Source organism: Lampetra planeri, chromosome 12 (assembly GCF_965212315.1).
Source record: "Lampetra planeri chromosome 12, kcLamPlan1.2.h2, whole genome shotgun sequence".
Classification (NCBI taxonomy): domain Eukaryota; kingdom Metazoa; phylum Chordata; class Hyperoartia; order Petromyzontiformes; family Petromyzontidae; genus Lampetra; species Lampetra planeri.
Genome location: NC_136118.1, coordinates 10,898,253 through 10,910,826, shown reverse-complemented (window position 1 = coordinate 10,910,826; position 12,574 = coordinate 10,898,253). Strand labels below are relative to the sequence as shown.

Here is a 12,574-nt window from a genome sequence, read left to right as displayed (position 1 = left end):
ACCCGTAGTGACGTCACCGCCGCGGATCCGGAAGTGCTCCACTGTAAACACGTGTGCGGTTAGACGCGTACTGTAGTTCGTAAGCGGAGGATTTCGAGTCCAATATCCATAATACTGGAGAGTTGTTTTCTTGGGTGAGATCGCGTAAATATAAAACGTGTCGTTAAATGATGTCATTTTTAACTACGGGCGAAACGTCGTGCTCGAATTGTAAATGTTGTGGATTTACTCTCCAACACACCGGTGTGCTGTACTCGTCACGAATTGGCCACGTTTTGTTTTACGTGACACATTACTAATTGGCTGTGTCGGATGGTGGCGGGTTCAACGACACGCATGCAGTGCTTGCTTGCGGCGGTAGTGGGGAGCGGTGGTGTCGCAGTTAGCGCTACCAACCCGGCGACCCGAGTTCGACTCCCGCTCACGGCCAACACCGGTGACGATTAATCTGAACCTGTTCTGGGCCTCCTCCCCTAGGTTAACTCGGCCTAAAATTAGTACCTGGTGCGGTGTGTAAACATTGTTACTGAGGAGACAAAGGCGGCCGGGCGTGGTGCTGGCCACCCACTCGTATGCAGTTCCGGCCCTCGAAGGTGCTCGCTAACATCACTTGCCCCAACAGTCTGTTAAAGCTATACGTGGGATATTTGTCTTTGATGTTTGCGGCGTGAGTTCAACACTGTGTACATAGCACCGTGCTTTACTCCTCTCCCGTATTGCCGCGTGTCTGTTGTGGTATTTGTTTTGTATCGGCTTGCGATCGAAGAGAGTGCAAATTAAAGGTACAATATATATCACTTGAGATGTTTCATGGCACTTGACATGACTCGAATATCAAGCTTATTAAAGTGTAGATTGTTTGAAATCGGATAATGCGCATCAAGGGATCGCGTAACCTTGTGTCCACATAATAATTACGAGGTGTCTTATTACATCGCAGAGTTAGCCCTGATTGGAAATCGGGTGACCGGGTTCACGACGCAATTTAACTAAAGCGTCATCGCGCTCTCACGATGCGATTACAGTAAACGTGTACTCATGTGACAATATATGGATGTACCAGTAACACGTGTTAATACTGTAATATGCTTCTAGCCACTTTTCACGTAGCTATACGACCATCATTAACAAGGTGGTAAAACAACTTTTAATACAGTCATTGTACGTCTTTGTCTTCCGCTGCAGGCAGCAGCTGGCGAGGAACTTGCAATGGAAGAGAAGTTTTGGGAGGCGGTGGAGGTGTGGGTGAGAAAACCTCAGGTGTTGAACCGGCGTCTGTGTGGCGCCAGCGTAGCTGCCCGGGAGATCGCACGAGGACTGGAGGCGCTGCGGGATCTCCTGGAGCGGGGACAACCCTCGCAGCTGAGCAGTGACGAGGCTGACAAAGTCTTGCGCCTTTGGCACAAAGGGAACCTTTGTGGTGAACGGCGAGCGGCGGCGGCGGCGACGGCGACAGATTCTGAAAGCGGCGGCCCAGAGTGCGACGGGCTCCGGTTTGAAGTCATTACCAGAACGCTGATACCAAAGGAACTCCACAAATTTGCAAAGATGCAGGAACTCATTGTAAGAGGTAAACTCCTACTCCGTATGCGGTACTGAGCACATTCATCAATAGCAGCAGTTCTACGTAAGAACGCTTGAGTCGTTCTCTTTGATTGTGGCCAGCATAGGGCAATGCGGCCAAGTCCACGTTTTAACTCCACCCCTTTTCAGCGATCCAATGCGACCGGCGTGGTGAAGTATGGGTGAAATATAGTCAAATGCATACCTGTCAACTCATTATCAATGCCCTACCTTATTACAGACCAATTCAGACCTTATCGGTCACCCCGTGCCCCTTATAAATCTCAACGTTCATCCTACAAAGTCCCATCACAAGGGAGACAAACACAAACACGTACACTTTTTTGCCCGTATTGAATCGGCTGTTTGCCGTATGAACCTGAAAACTAAATTTCCCTCTACAAGAATACGGTGTAAACCGTATGGGTCGACAGGTATGCAAATGACCCGCATGGCATGGGCAAGCCTTAATTCATCAGTGGATTGGCAAAAGGGTTGTACATGTTCTCGACAATATGAGTGTTGGGTAAGCTTGACGGTGTTTGTGACAGGTGCTGTTGTTGTCGTCTGCAGATATTAGCAATGCAGTGTTCGTGTCGGTACCTCTGATGGAAGATGCCGCTGGTGTGGTGTCTGTGAGGACGTCGAACATTTACACCGTTACCTGTGGAACTGATGATACAAAACAGTGGTGAGTTTCCTACATTCCAGTGATGGTCTCATCTACGTTATACTGGCGTTGTTGAGAGACATGAGATAAATATACATGCTTTTTACACGTCTGTGTAAACGTATTTGCAACTTATATCAGTGCCAAAATATATCATTGTACTGTAGTAATTCTAAGTTAGCATTGTTCACTGAGCAGTAATTGTATTGTTTTAGCTTCTTGCTGTACATTTGATGCAATATGCAACCAACCACTTTTAATACGCATTAACACTCCTTCACTCTACCTAGACATAAGTGATTTATCATTTTGCATTAAATCGTGTGCCTATGACCAAATTATCTGGAATGCTCCTGATGTTATATTTTGAAGCTAAGCTGAGTCGAGCCTGGATAGTGCTTGGATGCACGACCGCCATGCACTGCAGGTGTTGTATCGGGCTTATCAGCTATGTGAGCAGCAGCAAAGGGCTGTGCAGAAAAATCTATTGTTGTTATTCTACTCAATGCTGCCCGCCTTTACCAATCTGCGCTGACCAGCCTCGTAAATTATTATCAAATAATTCCTATGACTCATATGCCATGTGGTGGCCCTCATTCGGCAGTGGATAAACAAAGAAAGCCACTGGAGCTATGCACTATTAAAATCTAAAATTAAAAGTCATTTCTTTAGAACTGCTTTTTGTGTTTAGTTTGTACTCTCACACCTTCGATTAGCATGGTTGGCTACATGCGGCGCGAAAGAAAATCAACATACACGTACACACGTACATATGAAAAGTGTGACTCAAATTATTTTACCAGTATGACAGATGCAAACGATTCATTGCGTGTGTGCGCTGTGCAGGCATGTGAAGGTGCGGGCTGGCGGGGAGGGTGAATGGCAGGTGGATGGAGTCACGCTCCCTGCCCTCGTGTGGCTGGAGACGCACTTTGTGCCCAAGCTGCACAAGTGGATGGGCGAGAGCAAGCAGAGCGACTTCCCCGACTCCCTGTCCCTGCTGCCAGTGGAAAAATACGGCGTCCTCTACCAGCGCCTCAAGGAGAAATACCGCAACCTCGTCAAGGTCTCCCTCTCAATATTTACAATTGCTCTTTAGTAAAGTCCGGAGTGCAATTGCCGAAACACTAAGAGGACCTTTGACTACAGAGTGACCTCCTATGAACTCAGAAACCTCAATGGAGGCATTAAAGCAGAAGAACCGAAGTAATTTTCTGGCCGACTCATCTAGACACAGACCTATTAGTTGCTTTTCATCAAGCCATATGCAAGATGTTTGAAAATATATAATTAAATCTGCATATGGACCATTTTACAATATTTGATACAACTATTGCCAAATTGTGCTTGTGTCACTGCCATGCCTATGTCTGTCTCGTTTTTTTTCAAATGAAACTGATTTTGCATATTTTTGTAATGATTACATCGCTTTTTGTTCCAGGTGTGGCCAGAGGTTACTGACCCGGAAAAGTTTGTCTATGAGGATGTGGCCATTGCATCATATCTTCTGGTAATTGTCTGGCTGGAACGCAATGTGTGTCTGATGAAATATTATTTCACGTAGTGAAGAACATTGCTTTCAAACGAAATTAATTTAGAGCAGTTCATGAAAGTGCAATTACAGTGCAATTTTAACCCATTATGAATTCACATTTTACTATCAACTCAAACCATGTACTTTGAGGTAGCCGCGGAGCTCAGGAGTCACAATATTGAGCAAACATTGCCAATGTCCTGGGTTCAGATCTTGCAATGACGTGTGATTAAGCCAGGTGCTGACGTGTTGTTTTCAAGTTGATAATCTCATCTGGTCCCCAATTACTGCACAAAATACATAATACTAAAATAGTTTTTTCACTTAATTTTGGCAAATTCAAGTTCTTACAAATTCAACTTTGTTTCACCACCATGTAACTAACTTGACGAAGTGCAGTGCTCCGAGTGTGGATAAGGGGCAGTTTAAGGGATTTAAGTACTTCGAGATATCACCTTCCAGACGCAGTCCCCTGCTCTGAAAGAGTTCTGAATAGAAAGATCTTCCTCATAAAATGACTTCAATAAACACGTTACGAAAATTGGAAATATATGTTTTTACATTAAAATATGGTCAGGTTTGTATGCCTTTCCAAAACATGGTATTACAGTGTTCTAGTTTTCATTACTATTGAATACGAATAAAAAAATATTGTCATAAAACACCGACACAATAGTTTAAGTGAAACAATGAGATCAACAGTTTATCTCAGAATTTGATTCACAATAAGCGTACACCTTTTTAAGACCATACCTTAAAACTGATAAGTTATCAATTAAGAAAGTGCGATTTTGAAGCCCAACCAAAAATCTAATTTTACAAATGACCGCCGAATGTTTGAAAACGTCATGACTGGATGAGCCAGTTGTGGTGGAAGCTGGGATCAGCAGTTCATGTTTGTGTGAAGGTGCTTTGGGAGGAGGAGCGTGCGGAGCGTGGCCTGGAAGGGCGTCAGTCCTTTGTGGACCTTGGCTGTGGCAACGGGCTGCTTGTGCACATCCTGGCCAACGAGGGGGTGAGTGGATCGACCTTGCTAAGGCATCGAGCAATTTGCCGCACACGAATTCCATGAATTGTCATCATTCAGGGTTGTGATTTGATTCAGAAATCGATGCGCGCCGCGTTTTTGCCATCTCATTTGTATCGTCTCGTCAAGGTGCGTCTGCTCGAGTAACTTAAATGGAACAGAAGCGTATCATTTGTATAAATTGTAACTGATTGGTTATTGCACACAATTGGTTTCGTGCATCTTGAGCGTAAGAATTGATTTTAATAAACGATTTGACACATCGTCACATGCATACCCACTACACGAGCTGTTGCCTCGCTTTTGAAACTTCGACAACAAAATCCACATCCCCTGATTTCTCGAGTCATCTCTTTCAAACAAAATAATACACAATGGAAACCAAGTCTTGTGCATGTCGAGTATGCAGGAAGATGCCTCCATACCCCGTGACATGTTACAGTAGGGAGTGCCGGTGTGCTAATATTATGCTGTGATTTGTTTTCTGAATTCTTGTATGGCAGCACCCAGGGAGAGGGATTGATGTGAGGAAAAGGAAGATATGGGACTGGTATGGGGCAGGAACTATATTGGAGGTGAGGATTATCTTCTCCAAACCCACAAATGTATACATTACGCAGTCAACGTTTGCACAAGAGTTGCTCAAAAAAGTCACAGTATGCCAATGTTGGGCTCTTTTTGAATTCCCTCTGATACTATAATACATCAGTGTATACATTTTTACAGATGACTATGTAGAATAAGTAAGTGTTGGACAGTGATATATGTTAGTTTAAATATTTTACTGCCCTTAATAACTACAAGTAAAGTGTGTTGGGTAGCCCTTGACCAGCACATAGCCATGGCTAGAGAATAGTTTATGGTAAAAGAGGTGCTCACAATGAAGATGATTGAATCCATATGTGCAAAGCTTTGTGTGTTATCTTATTTTATTATAGGGTTTTCTCGAAGCACTCTTGTTTTCCTCCCACATGGAATGGGCCAAACAGCCCAATGCAGAACTCTCCTGAAAAAAAATGCTCTTAAGAGCATTTCCTGGATAAACAAGGGGCATTACAGTCGTATTATATTTTTTATGAGCACACAATCTGTGTTACACAGAATCACAATAGGTACCAAATGAATGATGGACGTTACGAGAACAACAGTATTCTCCTGATTGTTACATCCATACTGAAAACTCTGAGAATGCTGCCATGCCAGGAATGTGCCGTCACACCTGGAGATGACTTCCTGTTCACCGATGTCGACTGGTTGATTGGCAACCACTCGGACGAGCTCACGCCGTGGATCCCGGTCATTGCGGCCCGGTAACCGACAGCAGAGCCACACCTCAACAGATTATTCAATTCATGTCGCCTCGGCTATCATCCTGCGTATCGACAAGTAAATCGCAGCGGTTTTTACGTCACGTTATTTTATTTATGACCAAAAATTTGCAAAAGTCTCACACTGTAAATATTATAAATAACTCCCTCTGTGAGTACTCTACTTAATTTTAGAGTGTTTCAAATATAAATGTTTGTGCAAAGGTCGCCTCATAGGGGAGGTTCATGGCCACGTCCCGTCCTCAGGTCCTCGTTCGACTGCCGCTACTTTGTTCTTCCATGCTGCTTCCACGACTTCATCGGCCGCTACCGGAGGAGGAGCTGCCGTCGCAGCCAGTACCGCGAGTACCTGGACTTTGTGGCGGAGATCGGCAACACCTGCGGCTTCCGTGTGCAGGAGGACACCCTCCGCATCCCCTCCACAAAGCGGGTCCGCTCATGATGCTCCTTTACGATTGCTATGTGTACACCAATAGACGAATACCCGCCGTTCACCACTGAGTGACGGTGACGTCACCACGGCGCCTGTGCCAGGCCAGGTGCACTTTGAGGCCACGTGAAGTGTCGAAGGCTCGCTGACAGGAAATCACGGGACAGACCCAGGGGGCCATGGGTTGACTGGCTGAGATGACTGGCAGATGCACCAGCTGTGCACCCTATTGTACCAACGCATAGACACACACTATTTGATATGCACACGTATCGCGCTAATGTCAATGCATTGCTGGATGATGTGGGTCGTGGGGATTTTCTGCCATGCTTCACCAGGCTGATCAGTGTGGGTTTGCAAAGGCGGGAAGTATAGACATTGGAGGATAATACAGTACAACAATGGATTGTGCTGCACTGCCCTCTGATTACATCGTAGTCCAGCAGCAGCTCACAACACCTGTTGCATGCCCAACCAAGAAGCACTGTCCAAGCTCAATTCTACTTAGCTTCTAAGATCAGACGAGATCAAAGGCATTCTGGGTGATTTTGTCATAGTTTTTTATATGTATAATAACTCGCGTATGCTTGCTTAATGATAAGCATTGTAACTGACTCGGGCACTTCCAAACTAAGAAACGTACTGACCTGATCCAAGCCCCATACCACAATGTGAATCCCCGAATTACTACCACAGATGGCTGGATCCGGGGTAAGTATCCCCCCACATTATCCCAGATGACCGCAGTTCTACTGTGCAGTGAATTTTATCATCAACATTGGCAATTATAATAATCATGGCCACGTACGTGCACCACAGGTATGTCAAGTGGGCAAAGCCAGGATGTACCCACAGAGCGAGGAGGCGCTGCTGGAGGAGAGACGCGCCGACTTCATCAGACGGAGGGTCGGTGGACAGGCCTGCCGCCCTCCTCAGCCATGCAGCGGCCACGTGAATCATCGCCATCAGCCGAGACACAGCCCCGCTCCGCCCCCTGGCTTCTTGTCAGCACAAGAGCCAGACATAAAAATGCCGGGTAAAGTGATGTCCGATAGTCCAGGAAGGCGGCAAACTGCTGCTTCTCAGGATGTTCTGCAACATCAGTCAAGTGAGCATGGTGATGGGATTTCAGTCGGTGTGCAGTCACTAGGTGATTTTGCAGGTGAAGTGGACACAAAAACTGCAGACTTCCCACACTGCACTCTTCAGCAGAAAGACAGCAATGAGAACATTAACGGTACATCCTTCTGCGGCAGTAATGTACACACAGATGCTAGGTTTTGTAATGTTGGCAAAAGCAGCAATGATGTTTTCATGAACGATACGCTTGATTCAGCCCATTGCACGACCTTAAACCTCGAGGCCAAGCAGAGAGGAGAAAGAGTGGGCGAGTTTCATCGCAACCTGCTCATCAAAGAACCGGATGCAGAGCACGGTGAGCAACCAGCAAGTTCAGACACCCGGCCTGCCGGGGGTTGGCTCGGCGAGTTCCGTCCCCGTGAGAGGGAGGAGAGGGTGAGGAACTGTGTGCGGCTGCCCGTGGGTCTGGTGGAGCGTGTGGTGGAGACGGTGGCGAGGGCCCTCTTGGCTTCCACCGAGGAGCTAGTGAACGACGGCGGGACGCAGGAGTCTTCACCTCACTGGAATCGAGGAGGTTTGTAAAATGAGAAATGTCGTTGTGTTCAGTAAATTTAGGTCGTTATTCATTATACAGGTAGGAACAACAGCTTCCGCACTGCCCACCAGGGATTATTTGTCTGTCGTGCATATTTGTCTGTCGTGCACGAATGCGCTGTCCAACCAAGTTCTACCTGCCCACTCCAAAGGAACGTGTTTTATGATGGAAATACAGTGAGGGCTAATATTTTAATGCAACATTTTAGTTAGTATTGTCCTCGTCATTTGCACCTTCGATTAGCACGGCTGGCTAAGTACGGTGCGAGATAAGTTCAACATACATACAAGCTGATTACAAAACTGTGTATCTTCAATGTTGCGTTACATTTTTTTTCTTCTATTGAATAGATTGAATTGCAGCATCGCATACACACCATCAATTACCTTTAACAGCAAAATTGACGAGTTAGACAAAAGGACGTAATATTGGGATTCTTCTCATGCTGTGACCTGCAGGGAGCATCCGGCTGGAAGGAGCAGCCAAATTGATAGATGGAGAGACACTGCAGCAGCTCAAGTGTGAATGTGGAGGCCTGAAAACCCTCCTGAAGAACAGTCATCAAGTGTTTATAGGCATGTAATTGCATCTTGAGTCCATGGCACAAGCTACCACATGCAAAACATTGCAATAATCACATTTCTTTACTTTTAATAATTACTGGTACATTTTAAGGGTATTTTTTTTACCACAGCAAATTAAATGCTCATCTGAAATGCTTTCTGAATACTTCAATACCGACAAGCTTTCCACTATAAAATACTAAATTGCAATCGAGAAGCACAGTGCAGGCTCTGTAGGATGCGTTCAACTTGTTGTGGCAGTTGTTTATTATGCAGTGAGTGGTTGCAGTTTGGGTCGGTCATTAACAAGTGTTTAAAATTATCTGCAGATCCTCTTCGAAGTTTTACAATCACACATTGTATATCAGGTGCTTTTCCAGAACAGGATACAATTGTCCAGGATCTTACATCCTGCGAAAATTTAGAATGTTCTCAATGAGTTACTTTTACCTCTAAGCCATTACAAAATGGGAAATGTGTTAAAGAATTAACTGCAGTCACCACAGTACTCTGTTTAACATATCATGTGGGCATACACAATGTTACTGTGTAACAAAATGGTGATTTAAAGGTCACTGTCAATGCAAGTTCATGTTTGTGTGATGCTCTGATGTGTATTGCTTTGGTGCCCACAAACTGGTCCGAAAGGTTTGCCCAGAAATATTTAACGTTTGATGTTAATTGCTTTGATGTTTACAAAGCTAATGCAGACCAGACGTCACTCTGTGGATGTGTATACCGTACTGTAATGTTCTTGGAAATGTACATCCCTCTGTATCAACTGCACTTGTCTCTGGCATTGTAGTGTTGCAGAGTCGTGTCCAGCTCAGAGACTGGAGAAGGGAGCAGGTGGTTAGAAGACCCAAGAACAACAGGAAAAAATCGGCCGTCGATTGCTACAAGACGCGGGTGTGCTGGTTTTACTCTCACCACCCTGACGGGTGCCCCAGAGAAACCTCTTGCTGCCCCTTCGCACATGGCCCTGAGGACCTACACGCGCAGCAAGGGCAGGGACACAGTTGTCCTCAAACCACGTGGTTTTAATGTTTACTCATCATCATTGGCAACGGATTATCCACTGCGAGGTTGATGCATTCCCACGCTGTTGGCATCCCTTTTTTTTTTCTTCGATGATGACAAAATCCATCCCATCTCGCTCCTGCACTTGAAATGTATTTAATCGCTTCAGCTTTGTGGTGTCATCCTGTTGGGAACGTTAGGGTTTGTGGTTGCCATCACTTCACCAGTGTCATCCGTTGGCCCATCACCATTTCTAGGAGTGGGATGTGTGTGGGGGGGGATGCCAACTTTTAAAAATGGGCCTGAGTGATGAGCCATGGAAATAGTCGACTATAATTTTTAGCTTTGATCAATCGACTCAACGTCCCAGCTGTATTTAAAAGTACTCGCCGCCGGTCAGGGTGTTTAATGTGATCACCTCTCACGTCCTGGGCAGTGAGACTGCTGACATCATTGCGGAGACGTCACCACTTGTTGTGTTACCGTTGCGGATACAGATGGACTTGCGATAAACCGGTTGTGGTTTTACATGGAACCATTTTCTTTAATGGCATGTTTGTAAACAATGATGCAGATAAATTAAGTGCACCAAACGAGTAATGGCACTTGTGCTCGTCCTTTTTTTGTACACTACCTCAGAGGTCGCAACCGGGTACCCGATACCCGTACCCGGCCGGGTACGGGTACCCGTTTGCGACCCTGGTGCGGCCGGGTACGGGTAGACCGTGAGTCACTGTTTGTCACTCATTTCCCAACGTCTTGTCTCTTCTCACAATTCAAGTTCCTAGAATCAACCCACCCGCGCCTGCAACATGGCTTCATCCCAGAGGTCGCAATCAGGTACCCGATACCCGTACCCGGCCGGGTAGGGTACCCGTTTGCGACCCTGGTGCGGCCGGGTATGGGTAAGAAATCAAAACCCGTTTGCGACCTCTGCACTACCTGCATTAGTTACAATTTAGGCTGTACAGTATTTTTAATAGCAGTGATCAGCCTAATACAGAAACCTTTTTTTCTCGGGTATAAAAATACATAACAGCCCTTTCCCCAAATCCACCTCTGGATGAAAGCCTATCCACACCGTGTCAGTCTGGGCAGTTTGACCATACTTCACCACGCTGGTCTGTGCGAAACGGTGGTTAGGACCCTGGTTAAGATATCACTTATAGAGTCTTAGTGGGTCCATGTCGCAGTGCACGAACCAATGCACTGTATCTCCACCCTGTGTCGTACATAATACGAATATCATGTTTCTTAGGTTTTTTCGGTAAAGTCACGTAGGTAAAACATCAAAATTAATGAACCGTCACAGCTAGATTAACTGCATCAAGTGATGCAGTTAATCTAGCTGTGACGGTCCCACCTGATGACGGAGACTTGTGTTGCCTCCGAAACGTCGTGATTTTTGTTTTTTATTTTATTTTCATTAATTTTGATGTTTTACCTACGTGACTTTACCGAAAAAACCTAAGAATATGATTCCTTGCAGTCACGAAAGCTTCAAATCTAGAATGAATATCATGTTGTGGGAGTGCCGAGTTCAATTCAAAACTGCTGTCTGGGGTTACTTGCCAAATGTCATTTGAGTCACTGTATGATCTGTAATTGGAGTTCAGGTGTTGTATTTCTTGCCATTTGTAACATGTGAGAAAAAATTGATGCCTTAAAAGAATGAATCCCTTTTCACTTGAATTATTTTCTGTTTTTAGAGGTGAATATAATCGATTGCTGATTTAGGTATGAGTTTAAATTGTACTTATAAATAGAGATACATACTATTTTATACTGGAGGAATCCGATGATCTATAAAGCTCTTTGTCAGAGTTACAAAAACACGATAGGAGTTTTAAGTATAGTAAAGGTAGGCAAATCACAGATGCAGGAACTGCATTGTGATGTGACTAAAAGAGCTTATAACAACTGCTATCCTCTTCTTGGTTCTTTCGGTAAAGTCACGTAGAAGGGAAGTAATAAAATAATAAAAATAAAACAATAACATAATTCTCACGACGTTTCGGCCACAACGCAAGCAGCCGTCCTCAGGTGAAACCAGGTCTGTCGAGAATTTTATGTTTTATTTTTATTATTTTATTACTTCCCTTCTACGTGACTTTACCGAAAGAACCAAGAAGATGAATCCCTGCAGTCACGAAAGCTTTAAATCGAAATTTAAACTGCTATCCTACCAATCTGGCTGTCGCCTCATGAAGCTAGCTGTAATTACTCGCGAAACGTCGTACTCAGATTGTAAATGTTGTGGCTTGGCTCTCCAACACACCGGTTAGTGCTGTACTAGTGACGAATTGGCACGTTCTGTTGAAGTGACAACCCTTACTAGTTGGCTGTGTCGGGTGGTGGGGGGTTTTAACGATACATTTATATATTTACGCGATCTCACCCCAAAAAATCCCCTCAAACATAAACTCTGTTTTCAATAGCAGTTCCCAGCCGAGAGAGCACTCGATTTGGCAAACCCATCGCTCCGCGCACGTGGCCCGTTCTCAGCCAATGGGAATCGTTTTTCGCACCACGGCTCTGAAGTTCCCCCCCCCACAGCTCGCCGCTCCGCCCAATCGTGCACGCCGCCGATACGCGCGTCTCATTGGTCCTCCTCCGTGGGGGCGACGCCCCCTCGGGAAAAATCCGCTCTCCCGATTGGTCCGCCGTGGCTGGTGGCGGGAACGCGAAACGCTCAAGCGTGGGCTGTGAGGGGGTGACGTCACAACACAACAAAATCCCCGTCCGCGCGCGCCGTCTCCCCCCC

General features: G+C 45.5%; 1 protein-coding gene across 7 annotated transcripts; it reads left to right on the top strand.

Annotated features, from left to right (window-relative positions):
- Positions 1–3: 3 nt before the first annotated feature.
- On the top strand, positions 4–11,496 carry TRMT44 (tRNA methyltransferase 44 homolog). Of its 7 annotated transcripts, XM_078599518.1 has the most exons (13): positions 4–134; positions 478–593; positions 1,186–1,570; positions 2,137–2,254; positions 3,080–3,299; positions 3,675–3,743; positions 4,675–4,782; positions 5,298–5,369; positions 5,998–6,104; positions 6,369–6,552; positions 7,372–8,206; positions 8,686–8,802; positions 9,596–11,496. In XM_078599518.1, exons 2-13 carry the CDS (start codon positions 573–575, stop codon positions 9,832–9,834), a joined length of 2,475 nt encoding a protein of 824 aa, XP_078455644.1. In that variant the 5' UTR covers positions 4–134; positions 478–572; the 3' UTR covers positions 9,835–11,496. The 7 variants fall into 7 exon arrangements, with proteins under 7 accessions (XP_078455644.1, XP_078455648.1, XP_078455645.1 ...); XM_078599522.1 differs by lacking the exon at positions 478–593 and having other exon boundaries at positions 1,190–1,570; XM_078599519.1 differs by lacking the exon at positions 478–593.
- Positions 11,497–12,574: the final 1,078 nt, after the last annotated feature.